General features: G+C 44.1%; 1 protein-coding gene across 2 annotated transcripts in view; it reads right to left on the reverse strand.

Annotated features, from left to right (window-relative positions):
* Positions 1–23,281, reverse strand: part of TM6SF1 (transmembrane 6 superfamily member 1) — a 622,619-nt gene that overhangs the window by 146,845 nt on the left and 452,493 nt on the right. For both annotated transcript variants that reach the window (XM_078684737.1, XM_078684736.1), the window contains exon 8: positions 13,621–13,713. In XM_078684737.1, the coding sequence (XP_078540863.1) occupies positions 13,621–13,713 (93 nt within the window). The remainder of the gene's footprint in view (positions 1–13,620; positions 13,714–23,281) is intronic.

Below are 23,281 nucleotides of genomic sequence, written 5' to 3' on the forward strand. Positions count from 1 at the left end.
TACAAGAAAATTGCTGGTACCATCTTTTAGAATGACACAGGTCCACAGTTTAAGTGATCTAATGACACTAATCCTAAAATGTGATAATATATAATTCTGCTATGCGGTAGGGAAATTACTGTCTGTTGTTTATGAACAGTTAACTGAGCAGGGCCATCCACCGCACTATTGATATGGAAGGGGCATACTGAGGTCGGCTAATTATAATTGCTTTTTTGCATAAATACAAATACAATTATTCTATGTCGCTTTGACACAGGTATTTTGTATAAAGCTAACACCTACCTTGCCCAATAGCACTCTGTATAACTATAACTGTATTTTGCACTACCTTTGCTCTATTTTGCGTAAAAGAAATTGTAATGTACACAATGCTAATTATCTACCCTGTCTGTATAATTCCAAAACCAATCGTGAACTGTATAAAAATAAATTTATTTTGCAATACTCCTCGCTCTATTTTGCACAAAAGGCATTGCATTTTGCAAAATGATAATCGTCATCTCATTTAGAAATATGTCTGATAACATATCTTTGCGAAAATAGGTCTAAGGTGGAGCGTTCCAGCTTGGACGGGGAGCAATATGTATTAATTGGTATTTTATCTCAATACAATACTATTTCAGGCATAGAGTGATGCATAAAGTATGCAACAAAGAAGCAGAGAACTCTGGGTAGTTCTCAAGTTTAGGTGGAAAGCAGCTCCTGTATAGAGCACCCTCAACACCAGAGACACTCTAAATGTGCTCACCTCAAATGTATGCTTTTCTATCAAAGTCTTTAAGGATAGGATTAGCACAGTGACATCCATGCCGAGATAGAAAGGGACAAAGCCTTTTGTCATTTCTGCACAACATGATATTTTTTACAACTGTGTTACTGAAAACAATTTTTACAGGAAACATATGCTTGACAACGATATTAGTTACCTAAAAAATCTATATTCTTGACAGTTATATTCCTGCATTACGATATTGTTGTGTCACAATATTTTTTCTCAAATATTTCTGCCACCAGTAATTCCACACTTGATATTTTGTTCAACCACCGCACAATGAGCACAACTGCACCCAAGCTGGTATTTCATAGCATGACAGATTACGCCCATTTTTAACTGTTCTGTATGAATTCATCAAAAAGAGACATTTCTTCTGAACATGTTTATTCTGGAATTAATTTCACCAATGGTTCTGTAATAAAGTTTGCTCAGTAATAAAACCAGGCATTATCATGTTTAATTTGTGCCACTTTGCTCTTGCTTTCTTTATTTCATTTCCTTCTGCTTCTTTCTTTCTTTTCTTTTTCCTTTCATTCTTTCTTTCCTTCATTATGTCTTTCCTTTTTTCATTCTTTCTTTCATTATTTCCTACATTCCTTCTTTCATTAAATTTTTCTTTCATGCCTTCTTTCCTTCTTACTTGCTTTCCTTTTTTCATTAACTTTTCTTTCATTTCTTCTTTTCTTTCTTTCATTCCTCCATCAATTGTGTGCCTTTTGCTTTCTCGCCCCAAGTGCGCCAGGTATGCCCAGACGTGGGTCCTGGGCTCACTGTGCCACTGGAATCAATATATTCTGGCTGAAGAGAGGTGAAACCCCGAAACTGGTCCTAGGATGCTTGTTTCCGGTCCAAGGAGGACCTGGCCTGGCAGTTCGGGCTGGACTGTTCCCATGAGGCACCGGGTCAAGACTGATTTGCATATGGCCAGGCCTAAACTGGGGTGGCATGGTGAGCAAAAGAATGATGGATTTAACCCAGATCTCTTGACTGGGGGTGAATGTTTTGATTTGTTCTGCATTCCGTCCATCAATTGTGTACCTTTTGCTTTCTTGCCCTAAGTGCGCCAGATATGCCCAGACATAGGTCTTGGGCTAACTGTGCCACTGGAATCAAGCTATCCTGGCTGATTAGGGCTGAAAGCCCGATACCGGTCCTAGGATGCTTGTTTCAGTCCAGTGAGGACCTGGCTTGGCAGTTCGGGCTGGACTGTTCCCATTGGCTGCAGGGTCAAGACTGATTTGCATATGGCTGGGTCCAAACTGGAATGGCACGGTGAGCAAAAAAACGATGGATTTAGGCCCAGATCTCTGTACTGGGGTGAATGTCTGACATTGTTTTAAAAAAAAAATAATAATTTGAACTCTTGCCATCTCTTGCGAAACGCACCGTCAAAGAACTCCCCTATAGTGGGAATCCCCAAAGCATGAAGTGCTTGTGTGACTCCCCTCCCTTTGCAGGGGGCAGCCAGTTACACCACTCTAATAAAGCTGATGAAGAATACAGTTTCGCACCAGCCTGTACTTGCAGCAAATATTGCCAGTCTTGTGTTTATAGTCAAATATGCATGTCTACGATCTGCAGCCTGAAACAACAGAGCAGGGGGTGGGAGCGCGGCAGCCACTTCTGACTCAATGAGAAGGTGTGGTATATCTGGGGGGCCATGCATCCAATAGTATGCATGCGAACACTGTGCGGCCCTATAATATAAATTAAAATCCGGCATGACAAATCCGCCCATTGAATAGTCAAGTACCAATATCTGCCACTTCACGCGTGGCTGTTTACCTGCCCACGCTAATCTAACCATCAGTGAAGTGAGACGATCAAAGAAGGCCCTGGCAGAACCATGGGACTATTAATAAATAAAAACAGAAGTTGCAGCAGCACCACCATTTTCATGATGGATATTCTACCAAGAAGGGATAGCGGAAGCTTAATCCACTTCTCAACATCCTCTTCCAGTTTGCTAAAAGCCCTCCCGTAATTTTCTTTGAATACCGTGTCAGAGTTCATATGTATTTGAATCCCCAAATATCGGACCGCGTCTGTGGTCCATTGCAAAGGGGAGTCAGTTTCAAAAGGAGGGGTATTCGGAGTGAGAGGAAAAATATAGACTTCGACCAGTTAACGTGTAGTCCAGAGAGCCCACCAAATCGCACCACCTCACGTAGAACAGATTAGGTTAGATTCCGGATGTCTGATGCATAGGAGTGTATCATCAGCATATGTGAATACTATAATTTTATAGCATGGGGAGCTGATACTACGATGCTGATGATATTCCCGTAGCGCACAGGCCAGGGGCTCCGACACTAGAGTATGTAGGATTGGAGATAATGGGCAGCCCTGCCTAGTCCCCTGGGATATGCAAATGGAGTCAGTTACTATATTGCCTATTTTTCTTCGGGCAGTGGGTTTGCTTTGAAGTGTACACACTAGCTGCAGTAAGACTGGGCTCACTCCCATCCATGTCAAAATGTGTCTCATAAACGGCCACTCTACAGAATCAAATGCCTACTCTATGTCTAAAAAGACCGCCACAGCAGGCACTTCCGGTCTGATATGTTGTAAGGCACCAAGTTGTAATTAAAATTTTTAACAAACCCCGCTTGCTCCGGCGCCACTAAGATTGGGACTAGGGGGACCAGTCTGTTCGCAAGAACCTTTGCGAATATCTTTGTGCCTACATTAGGCAGAGACAAAGGACGGTACGATGCACAGTCCTCCGAAGATTTTCCCGTTTTAAGAAGGGTTAGTATTACTGCTTCAGACATTGATGGTGGCATATGTCCCGTAACGCACATATTGTCAAAGAGTGTGGCTAATTGTGGGAGCAATAAAACTATGAATGTCCTATAGAATGCAACCGTGAACCCATCTGAGCCTGGGGCGCTCCCTGCCTTCATGCTAGTTAAGGCGAGGAGAATTTCGTCTCTCGATGGGCCTCATGAGAAATTCCCTGTGTGTGTTGGTAAGCCATGGAAGATCTATATATGACAAGTAATCAATAATCTCTTTGTCAGTCGCAGTGTTCCTGGAGGCATATAACTCGGAATAATATTGTCGAGATCTGTCAACCACGTCTGTGATTTCAGTTAAAAGCTCGCAATCAGTAGATCTGACCCACACTGTACTCAGGCTTTCTCTGCGCTTCTTAAGGCAATTCGCTAAAAACGACCTGGGCCGCTCGCTCTCACCATACGCCCTAGCAGTGGCATATTTACCAAGGTGCTTGATCTCTTCGTCAGCAGTTGAGTTGTATTCACTCAATAACTCTGCCACATTTTTCAGCAAAAGTTGCTCTAGGATCTTAATTGCCTCCTCTAGGTCTGTAAGACGCTTACATCTGGAGCGGAGGACCCCCAAGTGTTTAGATATAGTGATTCCTCTGATGTAAACTTTGAACGCCTCCCAGATAACTTGATAGTCATCAACAGAACCCACATTTTTATCAAAAAATGTCTTGATGGCCTCAGCTAGTTCTTCCTTAAAAACAGAGTCTAGTAAGGAATAGGGAGGAAAATGCCATGTAAATGGGGGTATGTGCCTGTGTACAGCACCAGTAGAATCGGCAAGTGGTCAGAAAGTGTACGCGATAGCACCTGACATGTTTGGACCCTCTCACAGAGTTGCCAAGCTGCGAACCAATAGTCGATTCGGTGTGCAAATTATGATAGGCACAATAGTGCGTATAGCCACCAGTGTTTGGGTATTTCAAACGCCACACGTCAGTCAGGTCAAATCTAATTAGCGTACATTCAATAGCGTACATTCAATCTCTTTAGCTGCAGCAGTAGTGTGTCTCTCAGGCCCCCCGATCTGTCCAAGGCAGGATTGCGAACTAGATTGAAGTCACCCCCCACGGCAGGTGGCCCTCCCCATAGCAGCTCACCTTGTCTGCTAATGTTGTAAAAAAGACAGGGCTATCAAAATGTGGGCCATAGATATTGACAACAAGTAGGCCCATACCCTTCCCACAGCATCTAGTGATTACATATCTGCAGTCAGAGTCAGTAAACAATGGACAGACAGTGAGTGCAGACTTAGGGTTGACCCATGTAAGCACTCCACGTGGGTGCGTGGTAAAGCCAGCAGCATGTATGTTACCTAGGAGGCCTCTGTATCGTAGCATCGGGGAATCAATCGGGAGATGTATTTCTTGCAGAAGGGCCACATCTATATTATGTCTCGTCAGGTATGAAAGGACTTTATAGACTTTTCTATAGTCATTCAGCCTCCGAACACTCCATGTGAGTGCCTTGAGTGTGTCCACTGGGAAACTACAATCACCTCCCTCCACACACATCCTAGGGTCAATCATCATAGACATACCTCAATAGTGTGCGGTGCTATGGTGCAGTGCAACAATTGCATTTGTCTAATGTCATGTGTAATACAGCTTCTGAGTCTCAACAACCCTCCACCCCCTCCCACATCAAGATCCCCCCAACCAGGACCTGACGAAACAATACCCATAATACCTCATGAAATAAACCAAACATTGCATTGCTACGAGACAAAAAAAAATAGATGTCTCTCCTGCCTAGAACCCAACAAGAACAAAACCCCAGGTGAGTGTTACACTCGTAGGCGGAGGTTGCCAACTGTATACCGTCGAACAAATGAATAACTATCAATGGCCCTCCGCATTCCAATTAGTGTATTTTAAACATTAACAAAAGACACATGCACCCCACATATACTATAGCTTTGCGACCAAGGGCACAGCCCATTAAGTCTATCAGGCAAATACTAAAGGAGCAAGCTGGTGGAGCTAATATGCGCTCCGCAGAATATCTGTACATCTTGAATGAATACCAAGCTCTTCCCCACCCCACCCACTGGATGGCATCCTCAATAAACTGACACAGCAAAATACTGTCCCCCCAATTTAGAACTCTTACCTGTGCATCGAACGAAAAGGTCAGTCCTGTTCCTCCATTGAGACCCAAACCACTCCAGGGAAGGCATCTCTTTCTGGACTACACCTCTGCTCCTTTGCCCAGTCCTTTATGACCTTTTGCAGTGTCTTGCGGTCAGTAAAAATATGTGATTTGCCCTTACGGTTGACGCATAGACGAGCAGGGTAAAGCATCGCGTAATCAATGTTTTGGTCTCTGAACTGCTTCTTGAGTGGCACAAACTGATGACGCGCCTCTTGCACCTTAACCGTAAAGTCAGGGAATATAGCAATTGTGGAACCCTCATAGTGCAGGGACTGTTTCTCCCTCGCGACTCTTGACGCTGCTTCCTTATCACTATAATTGAGCAGTTTTGCAATTATTGGCCTCGGAGGGGCACCAGGTGCCGGGCGCGGGCCCAAGGATCGGTGTGCACATTCAACCACAAACATGGGCGAAAAGGTGTCAGAGCCCAAAAGCGAGATCAGTAGTTTCTCAATTAACTGTTCCATGTTGCCAGTAGATGTCGATTCTGGCAGGCCAATGATTCGCAGGTTACTTCTTTGATTTCCCGTCTTGTCCAACAGCACTTGAGGCTCCCGGTCCATACGTTTGTGGCCGATGTCCATGTCAGTCTGTGCTTCCTCAACCTCAGTGATGCCCCTCTCCACCATGTAAAGGCATTCAGCGTGCTTGTCAATCCGGTCCATGCGGTAGGAAAGGGAGTCAATGTTCGTCCCCAATACCGTTAACGAGTTGTGCAGTCCTTTTTCCATTGAGGCCAACATGGATTTAAGAACTTCGTCTTGTGACCCTTGCTCCCGCTCATCTTCATGTTCTTCTTCTTCGGCCGCCCGAGAGCGGTCAATGGGCTTGCGTTGTTCAAAAGACAGTTTCTGCTGCGTTTTATCCGTTCTACCCATTGCAGCTCGCCTTAACTGCTCACACCCAGTCCAGGAGAAACTGACCCTCAACTATCGGGAATTACAAAATATGCACCAGATGGAGGACAAGTAGAGAGGGTTAACAAATGGTCACATGCCACCGTGACTCCCTCCGGGGTGGCAACCTTGCACACGCAGCAGTACTAAGAGTGCCCAGCAGACAAGCATTAGCTCCATCTTGTCTCAGGCCCTGCTCCGCCCTGGGCCACACGTAGCCCAGCTTACCTCCAGGAGGTAGAGGATGATATCAGCCAACCAGAACCGAGGGCACTTATCATGAAATCCCAGAAGTGCATCTCGTGTTTGCTGTGAGTAGCAATAGCCTCCACAGCAGCTGGGGGGAGGAAGGGGGGGGCACAACTGTGGTAGCACCAGGCGAGGAGCGTCACTCACAAACAGCAGCAGGTGGGAAAACAGCCAAGATCCTCTATTCGGGTTGGGAACACAATGGGCTAAGAGGTGAATGATGCCAATGTCAATGAGTGTCGCGCTCCGAGTCGCACTTACATGTTACAATGTCAGTTATGACAATCCGGGTCTCTCCGTTTGTTCATCAGATACCAGAGCTTGCCCCAAAGCAGGTACGCCACGCAGCGAGCGTTTCTGCTCAGACCTGTTTTACTCCACAGCCCACACCAGTGGAGCACACATCACCAGCAGCTTCGAGACGAGTATGCGATCCGCCGCACCCCGCGACCTGTTCCAAGCTGGATCTGGGTGTCGCCTGCCTCAGGCGAACACCTGCGTACCTCATCAGCCTTGGCGGGGGATGTCCAATTCCACGGGGCTCCGACCGGGACTAGCTAGTACGGACGCCTGGCCCAGCAACACTTCGAGTCTATTTGCTGGCGAATCGAGCACAGGTATGCGCCGCCCAGGTAGCACGCTGCTCAGACGCACACCACTCTCAGCGTGTACTTTCTCGTTTCACAGCCGAGATACCTCGATAAAGAGAGGGTCCTCTCAGCTGCGCAGAGCTGTTATTAGCGGGAAAGCTGCCTTCAGAAAATGCAGGATTAATAAAGGATATTACATTGAAACGCGGAGCCCCCCACTCAGGCAGCCATCTTCGGCGCCGGCAAGCTCCGCCCCCCCCCCCCCATGTATGACATTGTTCTGCATTCTGTCCATTAATTGTTCTTTTTGCATTTGTCACCCCAAGTGGGACGGGTATGCTCAGACGTGGGTCCCGTGCTCTCCATGCCACTGGAGTCAAGCTATTCTGGCTGATGAGGGCTGAAAGCCCGAAACCGGTCCTAGGATGCTTGTTTCAGTCCAGTGAGGACCTGGCCTGGCAATTCGGCCTGGACTGTTCCCATTGGGTGCAGGGTCAAGACTGATTTGCATATGGCTGGGTCCAAACTGGAATGGCATGGTGAGCAAAAAAACGATGGATTTAGGCCCAGATCTCTGTACTGGGGTGAATGTATGACATTGTTCTGCATTCTGTCCATCAATTGTTCTTTCTGCATGCTTGAAGCCAGCCTGCTAATGTTTGACACTCTGTTACCTGGAATTCCCTGCTCACTGCTTCGTCTCCACCCCTGGAGGCCAAGGATGGGTGGACAATTTCAGCTCTCCTGTGGCTGACTGCTGCTAGCCTGCTCACAAGTGATGCATGTGATTACTGTGAGCTCATTAAAGCCCCAGCTCCCTTCTGGCCAAGGTTGGTCATTGCAGCTGTGTACCGGTGAGACCAGCCCTTATTTCCAGTTTTTTCTGAGATTTTGTTATCCTTTTTCTAGTGTTTCTTGAGAATGTGATATCCTTGTTTCCAGTGTTTCCTGAGCTTTACTTATTCCTTGTTCCTAAGCTGCTGCTATTTTCCTTGTAGCTGATTTAGCACTGCCTGCAGTGCTTCCTTGACTCCTGAGCCTTAGCATTCCTTGTTCCTGAGCTGCAGCAGTTTCCCTTTGTCCGGAACTAGCACTGCCTGCAGTGCTACTTTGACTTCTGAACTTTTGCTCAATTCTTGTTTCTGCTCCAGTACAGCCTTCTGTGATATTTTGCGTTCTTGACTGCTGATTCAATACTATTCTAGTATACCATTTTAGCCTCGTCTTCTGTATATCCTTTTCCAGTCCCTGCTTTTCTTCCCCTTTCCTTGGTTCCAGTTCCTAGTTCACTGTCTTTCTATTCCTGCGGTCTGGCTTCTATTACCTTGTATGATTCTTACTTGCTTTCTGGCAAGTGTGCCCTGCATTTTCCTTCCTTACTTATTAAGCACTCTTCCTTGTTCTCCTCCTTGCTAGCTCCTAGTCTTTTGTGCTTGTATTTAGTTCTACCCCCTTGCTGTTACTGCCTTGCATGTTCCTGTTTGTTCGCCAGGATCCATGGGCACAGCTGACAACCTAGCTGGTGTTTCTTGTTCATTGTGAGTATTGTCTTTGAGTTACATTTATGACATCACCCTAGGTATCAGCCCTAGGTATCAGCTCCACAGACCCTGCCCTTGCATGCATATCCTATATGTGTGTATTTGCAGTTAGTATCTGTAAGAGCAATTGTGGGTGAGGAACTTACTGAGCTTCAGTCTTACCATGTGGAGCTCCTGAGTGCTTTACCACACATTCCCTTTATTGTTAATGTTGTTGTGTGTGTGTGTGTGTGTATATATATATATATATATATATATATGAATATATGTCTGCACGTCCATGCTGGGTGTAGTTATTCTGAATGCTAAATTGCCTCTTGAGTGCCCATCCTTTGAGTCTTAGCCATCTTGTTCACTTGTACTGACTTCCCCTTTGGATTCCTTTTTCTCCTCTGACTTCCTGTGTGATCCTGGGCAGCACTGTAGTACTCTTTCTCTGTACCTTTTATACCCAGTGCCCAGTCCCTGCCCAAGTACCTGACTGTGTTCCCCATATAGCCCGGACGGTCCCTGACACTTGAAAATGCATCAAGTGACAATGCATCATCCTACTTCCGGCATTGGCTGACTTCACTATGAGTTACGGCATGATGCCCTTTCACAAGCAGCACATCCACACACAAAGGGCCTCATTACGATGTAGGGCGGATCGTTGCGGTCTCGGTACTGACCGACCTCTGCCCGGCGGCTACGACACCACAAATACAATGCGCCGACACCATGCGGTCGCAATCTCCCATTTCTCCATGGGAGCTTCTGCTGCGGTCAGAAACCTCACGGTGCCTGCCACAATGTGGAGGGATTAACAGCAGGGCACCATAGGTGCCCCTTGGCCCCCAACCAGAGGCCCTCCAAGTTGCTTTCCAAAAGGCTTTTCATGTCTGAAAGCCCGACATGAAACGCCTGCCGGAAGTCTACATCATAATCCCAACGGCGGAAACGCCGTCCATAGGGGATTATGAAAGGTTTCCGACTGGCTGACGGGCGTTTTTCAACTCTTTTTTCAGATTCACAAATGCCCAGCAGCTTCCCCAAAAAATCAAGTTTTTCAGATGTGATAACAAAACAAAATTTACCAAAAGGCTAGCAGACGAAGCAGACCTATCAACTTTGCCAATCAATGTTTGTTTATCATTTTAAGTCACTCTTTTTTGTTTAAACTGTATTTTCAAGATACAAAAATTGAATTGCTGACTACTCAATCATATATACTGCCTGCCTGCCTTGGATTGGTCCGAGGAGACCTTAACGCTCTGACTCACCGCTCCCGCTCCCATTTTCTTGGTGTCCCTGCTGCCATCCTCGCACCAAGGGGAACCACAGCATCCAGAATTACCTTTTGGCGCATGGCCACCCACGTAAGCAGGAAGCGCCAGGAGCAGCTTTAAAAGGTGGCGGTGGGCTCCCACTCATCGGGTCCCGTTATTGCTGACTACTCAATCATATCTACTGCCTGCCTGCCTGTGATCGGTCTGAGGAGACCGCAGCGCTCTGACTCACCGCTCCCGCTCCAGTTTTCTTGCTGTCCCTGCTGCCATCCTTGCACCAAGGGGAACCACAGCAACCAGAATTCCCTTTTGGCGCACAGCCACCCACGTAAACAAGAAGCGCCAGGAGGCGCTTCAAAAGGCAGCCATGGGCTCCTGCAGCACGGGATGCGCAAGGGCCAAGGGCGGGCCCGTCTGCACCCGTCAGAGCCCAGAGGAGGCCGGGCTGGGACACACTATTGACGATTGAACTGTAAGCTGTAGTTATACAATTTTGGTTGTGTTTTGAGATCTGCTGATTTGCTGTTCTGTTGTATCTGTGTATTCTGACGGCTTAGGGTTGGGGCCCTGCCAAAATGAGTAAAAGGAAGATGGAGGGTGGGGTAGTAGGTACCCTTGATGCTTTTCTTAGCAGGGCTGAATCTGCACTGATTCACGAGATCCAATTGACGGAGCGTAGGCTATCGCTTGAACTTCCACTTCCAACAAGTATTTATAGCCTCCCCGTGCAGTCGTTGCAACAACAAATAGACTGTTTAACCGATTCAGAATTGCATTGCAGCCAGTCCAATGTAACAAATCATGGTCCAGTGTCAACCATACCTACCCCACAAGTTCAGGAATGCTCATTCAATGCATCTATGGTTACCGCTAGGGGTAAGAAACTTAATGGGGGTATGGGTGGTTTGGGTGGTGAACCACCCACAAAAAAAAGGAAAGGACGTGCTCCGGCAAAACTAAATACAGTACCCCCCAAGCCAGCAAAGCGAAAGATGGCCACCACTGGTAAAACAAGCGCACATCGGTTTGTGGCAAAGCCAACTGATAGTATGCCTGATTATACCAATAGTACAGCCCATTTGATCCCCTCATCCTCCCAGTTTAACATGGATGAGCTATGTTCGTTAGAAGTGAAAATAACAGTGATGATTGATCCGGTGCTCAAAATGTTGACCTCGGTAGAGGATAGACTAAAGTAGATCAAACAGGGTACCTTTGGCACTACACCAACTAACCCTAACATTTATAATCTACAAAAGGATGGTGGGATAGTCTCTCATCGGGTGTGAGTATTTGATACAGTGCAAAAGGGAATTCCGGTAAAAGTCTGTAATATGCCATCCTCCACCGCAATAGTTATAAATTCTGAGTCCCTATGTACTATCAATCCATCTGATGAGGGCACACCCACGATAAAGGAGACGAGGAATGGGGGAGGGGTCCCAGGAGTGGGACTCAAGGGATACCCGAGTCCAGTGATACGAACCCACATATGTCTTTGCATCTCCCTCCTGAAGCAACTCCATATACAGTGGTCCCTGCAAACGTGCCAAGGCTCCCAAATGATGCCCGGGAACATTGGTCAGTGCTAAAGAACAAGGCCTTACACCTGCTAGGTAACAGGATGGGGATTAAAGGTCATCTATTTGCTGAGTTCAAAATGGTATATAGAATATCATGTATTGGGAAGTCACGTAAGTCTTTTCCAGGTGATTGCCTTCCTCAATTCTCCCCCTTATGCCACTCTACTTTGATCTGGGCTGTCATAGTATTGAGGATGTGGCACAATTTAGGCCATTGGCATTCTGGAGAAGATTCTGGACCACTCCCGAGCTTTCTCTGTATGCCAAGGCCTTATTGGATGTAAGGAGGTCGGTACCTTTGCTTGACATTTCATGGTTGAACTATATCAAAACCACATTGTATGCTATGGGGATAAGCACCTTATAGGAAGATCCTCTTTCATCATCTTTTCCCCCCAAAAAGATTTTCAAGATAGCTTATTGGGAAATGGTTAAACTTAAGAGGTTTTCGTCAATTATAAGGCCGACACTGACAAGGGAATACCTAGAAGTAAAAAATTAGACCAAATTGGAAGGTTGCTGGGATCTCATTTCCAACCCGCTCGATCGGAAACTGTACCATCAATTTAAGGTGGGCTCACTCCCCATAAGAGCGTTCACTAGTAGATGGTCGTCACTAGTTGAAGATAAATGTATTTTTTGTTCTGGCCACACTGAGACCATAGCCCATATTATATTTGTCTGTCCAGGTTACAATCTCCCTAAGATAAAATGGCTAAAACCTGTTTGTAAGAACTTGGGTATAAGATCAGCTAAGGAGGCCCCTAGGCTCCTAAGATCAGACACAATGGATTTCATTGTGGTTGCAATGGCAACATTTTTAAGATGGGTGTGGGCAATTCGAGCTAATACAATGGGGGTAGATTCATTATTTTATTGTAAGTGGGACCAGTACCTGGTCATGGGTTTATAGGGAATGACCACTAGATACATTTCTGGTAGACAAAGATTTTTTTTTTTGTCAATAGAGTGGTTTTTATTTTAATTTGAAAGCTTATGGACCATTTGTTGGTGCCCATTAAAAGTCATCATTTCCTATGATATTCATTGAAACTAAAATGGCTTTTGATACCTTTATTAGTACACTTGCCAGCCAGTAAGCACCTGTTCTGTTCTATTATAATTATTTATTAGTGAATTTTTTCCCCAATTTTTTTTTTAATTGTAAGCATTTGCGTTCACGCTTAGTAGGCAGTAAGTTTTTTTTTCTTTTAGTAACATTTACTTGTAATGAAAAAAAAAATGCACCAGTTGCAAAGTTCAGCCCTACTGGTTTTGCCAATGCGTGTTCACTTTGGGACAGCTTACCTTCCCAGGATGTCCTTCGAGAAGTCTTGTGCGGTTGTTGCATGTTTTAAGCTCTCATGTGCTTCTTTCCAATGCTTCTGTAGCCAAAAATTGACCGAGAGTTTAAATTGTTTTCTTTTTTAGGCTCCTAGTTTCTTCTTTATACCCCCTTCAGGCCGAGCAAAGCTACTTTTTATGAGCTCCCGGCTGCTTCACTTCATTGCAGCTGAGCGCCAAGCATCTCTTTAAAAGGTCTGCCTTTAACATCCTCATACCAGGCATGCACAAATGTAGTTTGTATACGTTACCACTTTAAAGCAAGTCATAGTGGGGTTGGAAGTGTTGTGATATATTTGTTATAAATGTGTATTAAAAAAAATATTTACGTTACAAAATCGGATGCATCAAATATAAAAGGTAGAAATTCCAAAAGATACATTACAGTATATATGATGATTCACAAGCAGCTTATATTCCTGTACCTGAAGCTTCGGATAGGCAGCTGGGTCCTTTAGATAAGGCTCTTGAAGCTGAACATAGAATCGACAAAATTCAGCAGGACAATCTAAAGCGATCTGAAGAAAATGACAGCATTGGTGTGGTTATGAGAACAAATGTCATTTCTGCACCTATGGTTACAAGACATAATATTAGCTACATGTTAACTACATATACGCTGCATGTTATCTACGTGTATCATTTTATTTGTGTTGCTAAAAGGATCTCTGTTTGCTAATGCATGTGTCACATTTCACATTTAGGCGATATCATGAAGCTAAGGTCTTGGTCATGATGAAACATTACAGTAAAGGAACAGCAATAAACTGACATTTTTGTTTAGATGTTAAGACGAGGTATATTGCTCTGCACCCCTGCGCCATACAATAGGTATTGTGCATGTTGATTAAACACAATAAGATGGTAGCAAGTCTCATTCGCTGCTCAGCGTTATTGCTTTCCTTTCCTGGTCTGGCTTAAATTAGGCTTTGGGACGCCTACTCGTACAATAACATCTAGATGGCACTGGATTAGCTCCACTGCAGATCTGCAGGATGGCTCAGTGAGTAGATCGCTGTTGCTGATCTATGTGGTGATTTGAAGGTCACATGTTTGAAACATGGTCGCCTTCCATCCTTCCAAGGTGGGTACATTGAGAAATTGTAGATATTATACAAAACGTGACGTTATTGTAACTCGTCATTCACACGAGGCAGGAGAACTAACATGGTAATTCCCACTTCTTTCCTATGCATTCTCATCTGACGTCATATCCCATAAATCATCCACTTGCTGGCATGGTCATCTACTCGCAAGCATGGTCCTTCTCATCATGCGCACCTCACCTTCCTTCTCTGTGTTTATTCCCACACAGCACACTCCCTGGTCCTTGAAATATTCTCTGGGAGGTCTCAACATCCCGTTCACTGTCTGACTTGGTACGGATGGATGTATTGCCATCGCCACTCTACCACTCTGCTCTTTTTTGCCAGCGACGGTGGCTCTTACATTCACCCTGTCTAAGGTGATCTTGAGTTAGGTTGCCTAGCACAGCGTCAGGATGAGGGTTGACTAAGGGAATCTGCAGCAGAGACATGCAGGTAGCACTGAGCGTAGGGCTGCACCTGGGCGGTTCTCAAAGTCATCTTAAGTATGCTAAATCACCATTAATGTATTCTTCCATTTTATATGAAACATTATCTAACCTAATCGCTGACTCAAAATCTCAAAATATCAGCAATCCGACTTTGCTCTGAAAAGTGTTGCACCCAGGCTTCTTACTAATGTATTGCTTCATCTCTATATTGTAAAATCAGTTATTTGTAATGTCCTGCTCGCCACACGTGCTATTTAGGAGCCAGAGAATAGCTCGGGTAAGATTACGCCATCCTTAAGAAACTTTGGTGAAGAAACTACTATAAAGAAATGTCAATATAACCAATATATTTTTATGAAATAGTGACAATCACATGCCCAAGGTGAACTCAGCTCGGTAGTCCATCTATGCCGCTATTATGGTGCTTTTTCCAAGAATTTCATACATAACAAGAATTGATTAATTGGCTGGACAAGCACTCAATCTGCCTAATTATATTTTTTTACTGGGAATATGTGCTTCATCTGTTACATCTTTTCAAGGCTTAAAGGTAAAAGAAATAAAAAAAAGTATACTGCTATTAACTTATGTTTTACGTGTCAGGCGTGCATATCACCCGGGAAGGTATCATGCTGCTTTGAGAAGGCAGTGCTGCCCTTACTGAGCTCAGGGCCAAGTTTTCAAACTATTCTGGAATTCTAGGAGTGAGCTGGAGGCTCTCATGTGAAGAGGGAGTTTGTTCAAGGCTTTACGAGCTACGCACAAGAAGGTTCAGCCCTTGGCTCGTCGGATGCATAGGATAGAGGCGAGCAGATGGCTGGTGGATCGAAGGAAACTGGTTTGAAAATCGATGTTATTGTTCATGTAGGTAGGACCAAGGTTTGTGCAGTGCCTTGTATGTGTGTGTGAGTATTTTGAATTGGGCATGCTTGTGGGGAGGGAGCTAGTGGATATGTGGGTATGGGGTAGAAGGTTAAGTGTGAGTCTGGCCACTCACTTCTGCATGATCTGTAGCCTCTTTGTGAGTTGGGCGGAGATTCTGACAGAGTGCCTTCCTATAGCATACTTTGCTGGTGATTAGGGCTTGGTTACAGCTCGACAAGTGTTAAGAGGAAGCCAACTGAAGATCTTTTAGAGGATCTTGAGGGTGTGGAAGCAGGAGGAGAGGATCAAGTTAATCCTGACTGGACATCGATATTTGGATGTCGATCAGGATCCCCATGTTTCTGGCTTGGGTGGATGGGGTGGATGTTGGTCCCAGTTCCTTTGGCCACCAGCCCAAGGGCCAGAGTTTGGTGTCCCTTCCAAAGTGTGTCCCCTCTATTATATCCGAGTTGAGTGTCACGCAGTTGGATTTCATTCAGAGAGGTAATTCCATCATAACGTTGATAAACTTTGCATGGGTGTTGGCCTTGGAGATGGAGAGGATGAGTTGTGTGTCATCAGTGTATGAGATGGTTTTGAGAACATAGGTTCGGACGATGTTGGTGAACGGGGTCACGAAGACATTGAAGAGTGTGGGGGGGCTCATCTGACCTTGTGTGTGTGGTCTGTGGTTTTGGAGCTGATCTATGTAAGAGCTGTTCTGTACATCCCTGCCTTTTGGGGACATTGGATGAGGATCAGGGGGGAGACACTATTGGAAGACACATAGAGGTCGAGGAGGGTGAAGGCTGCAGCTTCGCCTTGTTACATGATAAGCCAGATATTCTTGGTGGAGGCAATAAGCGCAGTCTTGTGCTGTGGTTAGGTAAGAATCTTCATTGGGGTGCGTGCAGGAGATGGTTGTCATTGAGGCGTTTTGTTAGTCTCTTTTTGATTAGTTTCTTCAAGATGTTTGCTGGGTAGAATAGCAGAGAGATACATTTGGAGTTTTCTGGTGAAGTTAGATCTGCTGTAATTTCTTTCAGTAGTGGCAGTCACTCAAAAACATTTGCTGTTACAAAAACGACAGGTTAATGAATCAATATATTTGTATATGATGTTCATGATTCATGCACAATGTAATCTTGTTTTTGGTTATAAACCTGGTCCTGATAACCTTGTGTCAATATGAACTAGGTGTGTGTGGACTGTGGCTGAGGAGGAATGAGATTACAGCCCAAAGGCAAGGGGTAAACAGGGAACAGCAGAGGAGGGGAAAAACCGAAGCATATACAAGGTGGAGTTCTAAAATGTTTCAACTGCTATCTCCATGATCCACACTCAAACCCACGGTATTGATATAACGCACAATTATCAGTCCATAATTAAAAGGATTTATATAGTTACTTGAACCATTCATAGCTTACAATGAATAAACTCCTACTTTTTGTAGTATCAAATGTTTTGGTGACTGTCTAGGATCATACAATTCACAATGATTGATTTCGTTTTTTTAACTTTTAGCCTTGCACAATTCTAACTGTTTTATCACTTAAAAAATGATTAAGAAAAACATGTTATTATATTAATTCCTGTTGAGTACTGCTCTGATTAATTCATTTTTTGCCAGTATAAAGAAAATGAAAATAACACATTGAAAATATATTTAAAAAAACAATGTCTACGCTATCAATATAAATTAAACATGACATATACATATGGGAACAAAGGCCAAGGTTACAAATAGAGATGGAGTTCAGTTTATGGAAGAGGCTATGCTCAGTGTTATGGCTAGGGCAAAGATTAGATTCCAGGTGATATTAACTTAAATTGTTTTTGAGGGCTCTTTATAGTGGGTTCTTCATAAGGGTATTTCTTCATAAAGGTTTTTAATTCCAACCCAAATCCACCCATTGAATATATTCTCAAAGACATTTATTACTGATCTGCTTTTGTAGATGAGGGGTATGGGGTATGCGGGAGAGAGGGAGGCTGAGTGTAGGAGTCTAGGCTGGTGAAAATGTATGCGGTTGTTTAGGTATGCTGTCCGGTGTTGTGCAGACCATTATGGGTGTAAGTGATGAATTTGAATTAGCTATGTTTGAAGATGGGTAATGAGTGGAGCTGCCTGAGGTAAGGTGAGAGGGGGTGAACATGGACCTTGTTGCAGCATTCGTATGGTCTTAACTCTGTGTAGGAGTTGCTTGTCGATTTCGGCATGGACTGCACTGCCATAGTCGAATCTGCTTGTGATGAGTGCACACATGACGGATCGCCTGTTGATTTGTGGCAGCCACTCAAAGATCTTTTGTAGCATACGTGGAATGTGGGAGCAGGTAATACTCACTGTATTAACTTTTGCCATCATGTTAAGTTGGTCCCAAAATTCCTGTGTGTTCGGTGAGTGTTGGTTTTGTTCCTAGTTCTGTCAGCCACCAGGTGTTGACCCATGGGGAGACCTAGTTTCCGAAGACCAGTGCTTCCGTCTTTTCATGGTTCAACTTCAGGCAGTTGGTTAATGCTAATAAGACCAAGTTCCCTGTGCTTGGAAGTAACCTCATTCATTGGGATGCCTCCTTCTGGCACAAGAATATAGAGCTTCCACCTACTCATGTGCAAAGGATAAAATCCCTGGAGGTTATAACCAAACAGAAACTCTCCTTGACAGCACTAAGTGAAGAGAGTGACTTCCAGTTACTTTGACATACTATGAAGAGCAAAATTGCCTTTCCTATCCAAGAAAAAGCATTTGGTCACCTATATATCATAGCTTGGTATTCGTTCATATTCACTGACATTGCTAAACTGGATTCCCGACTTTTTTGGTAAGCTTGGCCTGCAACCAGCAAAACACATCCATGGTCTTATGGAGGATAGTAGAAAAAATGGAGATCCCTTGGTGGACGAAACACTCTTAAACTAATCTATGTGCTCTTCACACAGATTGCAGCCCATGTATTAGAATTTACACTTAATTCCAACACCATTAGTTGCAAGGTAAGTAGATACTATGATTTCTTTATTTTGTTAAAATCAACATCCTAAACATTATAACAATCAGTACTAAAAATTCATTACCATTAAAAACATATACAGTAATATTGCATTTACACATAACAGCAACTCATCAAACAAATAACTCTTTTTGGCCCGTTAAGAGATATATATATATATATATAGTCTTTCCCGCTGAACATAATACAGAATGGATAATTTTAAAACATTTGGGTTTACCGAGGATCAGCTAAATAGGCTTCTTAATGAAAACCCACGAACAGGGGGAACATCAGTGACTAAGAAGAGCAGTCACGAAGAATTAATTAAGATTTTGAATTTAAAGAAAAAACTAATAAGAACAGAACTCCATGCAGAATTCTTAATGGGGTATTTGAGGGCTGGGGTCATACCGTTAGGACTACGCATCAGGAATAAACCTGGACTCTTTATTGAAAACAAAACATTTCTTGAGATTTGGACACACATAGCTAATCGGTGCAGCAGAGATTGGCTACTTTTAATAATAGAAACTGCACAAGAAGTAATGATTCTCGAGCGACAACAGATAGAAGAGTTAGAGACAGCTTTGAAACAGAACACAGCGGTAGATGACGCCAAAAAGAAATTAGAAGAGCTAGCGTTAGAAACTGAAGGATACCGGGAGTATCTTACCAACAAAAAGTCTATGAAACTCAGGAAAGATATAGAGAAGTTCAGTGCAGAATCTGTGTATCCATTCTTACACAAAGAATATTACAACACAAAAAGAGAACAGAGGTGGGAGAAACCCCAATATCAAAGACAAGTCTACTCCAGAGGGGGAAACAAGAGAATCACATTCTCTGAGTCTTCTGGTTCTAGTGAGGAGGAGGACCAAATTAATGAACAACCAGGACGACCTGTGGAAAATGACAATGTATATGTACATAAGCGGCGTTCATTTGTGTTCACCCTCGCCACTGTTGAAGATAAAGCGAAAGTCACGAAACAGTTGCCCCGCCATCTTGTTCCCTTTTAGGCCCCATCACGAAAATAGATAGTAGCCATCTTTGTGTCATGACCTCTCTGCCCATTGCCAATAGCCATCATCTCTCTCTCTCTCTCTCTCCAGCCTCGCAAGCACCCCGCGCCCCGACAGCCCCCGGTCTCTCCTGTTCGGGCCATAAACGCACCGCTAAACACGACCTTGTCTCCGTGCTGAACCCCTGCCCCCTCGCTCTTTCATCCTACTCATAGAATGGGCCCTTTTGGTAACCTCTTCCTCCCTGCCCGATTGCCCGGCCTGATCCCAGGCCATCACCTAGCCCAACAGATGCAGTTTATTGCTTCCTACAGTAGGACCTTGCCTCACATCAGAGGAGCGGTGATTAATCAAGGCCTTCACACCCATAGATCTGACCGACACCCCTGCATTCCTCCCAGGAACACCCTTCCTCTCTTCTGATGACCCCCCCCCGGCTACACCTGGCCTCTCGACCCAGTCCCATATCATAAAACTAGGTCTCGTGGATGTACCCTTCCGGCCCCGCATAGCGAAACATGATCTTATCGCCTGCCCAACCTTAGATCTGACCACCCCCTCCTGCCCTCGTGTCCTGTTGGAATGTCCGGCTGCAGATTACAATCACATGTTACATTTGGGAGGGGAAAACAACATCAGAGCGGTCGGTATGGGAATGGGCCTGGAGCTGGGGTCCCAAACATGCCCTTTTTGTACTTCAAAGTGTCTTTATTGCAATAAGGAATGTTTGTACATCATAAACCTGTGTATAAAAGACGGAGCCGTAGAGAAACTAGGGAGAGCACCTCTAGAAGATACCCTGTTGTCGGATTTGACGTGTTCTGTTCCGTCGGAAATAAACTCCTGTTTCCTGCCTTCCAGTCTCCAGCGCCTGCCTCTTTATTTGGGTAATCGTGAGTTGGGTGAGAAGCGGCTAACGCCGGGCAAACCTAGAAAAAGGGGTAAACGACCTGATCTGCCTGAACCCTTTTTCATCAGACCAGCCCCCAATTTCCAACAAGAACCCCATTTTTTAGGGGGGCGCCCGAACCGGAGGCAGAGAAATTATCAGAATTATACCCGAGAAGAGCCAATGAAAAACCATGCACCTCAAAATCAGTCAGAACAGAACTATCTGAAAACAAGGAACCAAAGATAATGGAGTTTCCCATTATAAATCTTTCTGATAGAATCTTAACGGTTGAAGAACAGGAAGTCTTAAGATTTGGCTTTAGTTTTGCTCCTACTGACCCTCCAAATAAATTTCAATTAGAAAAAGATATGAGGCGCTTCTTTAGAAAGATTAGACTTAATAGGTTTTTTGCTGATAGAACCTATGAACCTACCTGTAACATTACAGGTTTTAAACCAAAATCTATTTTTACTCAAAATCTGAGCCAAGTGGACAAAAATGTTGAGCTATTTGAAAGAATAGTAGAAATAGAGATCAAGCCAAGTCTTGAATTAGATCAGGGACAAACTAACAATCTCTCAAAGTGCCACAGTTCAGCCCTCAAAAGATTACAAGAATGTGACCTAATTACCATAAAACCCCCCGATAAGGGCGGAGGGGTGGTGGTTTTAAACAGTAATGACTATGAAAATAGGATGAGGACCCTCTTAAATGTGACTAATCACTATATACGTGTTCCCTTTAATGTGATAGATAGTTTAAAAAGAGAAGTAGCCCGGTTACTCAACCATGGTAGAGGAATGGATATGATATGTGAGGATGAATACAGGTTCCTTTTTAATAATAACCCAATGGTCCCAGCAATCTATGGATTGCCAAAAATCCATAAGGATATAGCCATTCCACCAATGAAGCCAATTGTGAGTAGCTTGGGTTCAATCTTAGAGCCACTTAGTAAATATGCCGATTTTTTTCTTAGACCAATTGTGCAAAAACAAAAATCATATTTAAAAGATACTTCCCATACCATCTCGATTTTTGAAGGACAGAGCTTTGACAAGGTGACCCAATTATTGTTCACCTTGGATATCGAAGCTCTATATACTAATATTCCGCAAGATGACACAATCAAGGTGATGGTATCTGTTTTATCACTATGAAGGGTTGTTCCGTCATGGGCCATTGATCTCAAAGTGGTGGTAAACATCCAACATATGAATTAGAAAAAATTTGACAGATAAATGACAATTTATTTGTAATTTTTATTTTCTTTGATAATCTGACTGTTTCTTTACTTTTAGTTCCTCAGTCTTTCTATATTCTTTATTATATTTCAATTCATTTTAAGCATTTCATCACAAATACAATTTATAAATATATACATAATTCATACAGGTAAGAGAAAAATTTTACAGAAATAATATGCAATAAATACCAATATACCTAAAGTGAAAACGTCCCTGGTAACATATATTCACTCAAGAATTACCACCACAATCATACCCATACTTCATTCAACACCACAAAAAAACAAGCATTAGAAATGCAATCGGGCTCGGATTTATTTGAGTTTGAGCTAATGGCATTGTAAATGCCAATGTATTGTTGCTATGTGTTATGGAGTGTGTTCATGTGGTGTGTACTGCCAGTGATCTCCTTGTGAGTGTGACAATATTGGACCGTTACTGCCTGTGATGTCCTTCTTGTGAGTGTGAGAAGCTTGCACCTCTGCTGCCTGTGGTCTCCTTGTGAGTGTAAGAAGGTTGCACTACTACTGCCTGTGATGTCCTTCTTGTGAGTGTAAGAAGCTTGTACTGATCTAAGTGTGAATTCCATAATATGTCCACTATTACCCATAGTATGATAGTCTGATTATTGCATAGAAAAGTAAGGGAGCTGTGTTTCTAGGGCATGCCCCTGTGCCGATCAAAATGACTGCATCGCTCAGAACATGGAAGAAGCATACCAACTGCATTATACCAGCCTCAGTGACTGACAGATTAATAACCCTGGGCTTCATAGATGTGACTCAACTTGAATCAGAGAGTAGGTATGAAAGTACATATAAACAAGAGTAGATAATAGCAATAGATCAATGGTGGCCGGCATTGATTTAGAGTGGTAGGGAGGGTGGAAGGGGTGCGAGGGAGTCAGGGGGGAACCCGTGGGGGATTAATAATAAAAAATAAGAAAAACTTACCTGGTGTTGCCGGACGCCTTTTGCTCCTCTGCTTCCACTTCCTGCTCCCAGCTGTTCCTGGGTCAGCATCACAGACTCCCAAACCAATCCCTGCGCTGCACTCAAGAATGAGAGCAGTGTGGGGATTGGCCTGAGCGGGCTGGATTAACGTTTGCTCAGGCAGAGAGAGTTTGTGCTGTTTCTCCAACATGGCTCGGCAATACAGCCGGGTTGGAGAAACCTAAGTGCACATGTCAGTTTGGCCGACCTAAGACGGCCAGCCAAACTGACATAACCACTTAAAAGTGCACATCTAACTTTCCTCCTCCTCCCATGGCTCGGCCCGACCCTCCCTGCAAACGCTGGCTCGGCCAGCAGCTGAAAAATAAAACTATATTAAAATATGGATTTATTTTAGAGCTGCTGGCTCTGAGCCCGTGGGGCGATACTCCTCCGCCATTGCGGACGAGCCACCCCTGCAACAGATGCCGAAAAATACCTCAAGCTTATCTAGCCTGCCAAAGAGAAACGCAAAGAAAGGCCACAATGTTGAAGAGGCATATGCACAAACTAGTTCCCCAGCCCCTACAGAAAGA

This window comes from Lissotriton helveticus, chromosome 3_2 (genome assembly GCF_964261635.1).
Source record: "Lissotriton helveticus chromosome 3_2, aLisHel1.1, whole genome shotgun sequence".
Lineage (NCBI taxonomy): Eukaryota > Metazoa > Chordata > Amphibia > Caudata > Salamandridae > Lissotriton > Lissotriton helveticus.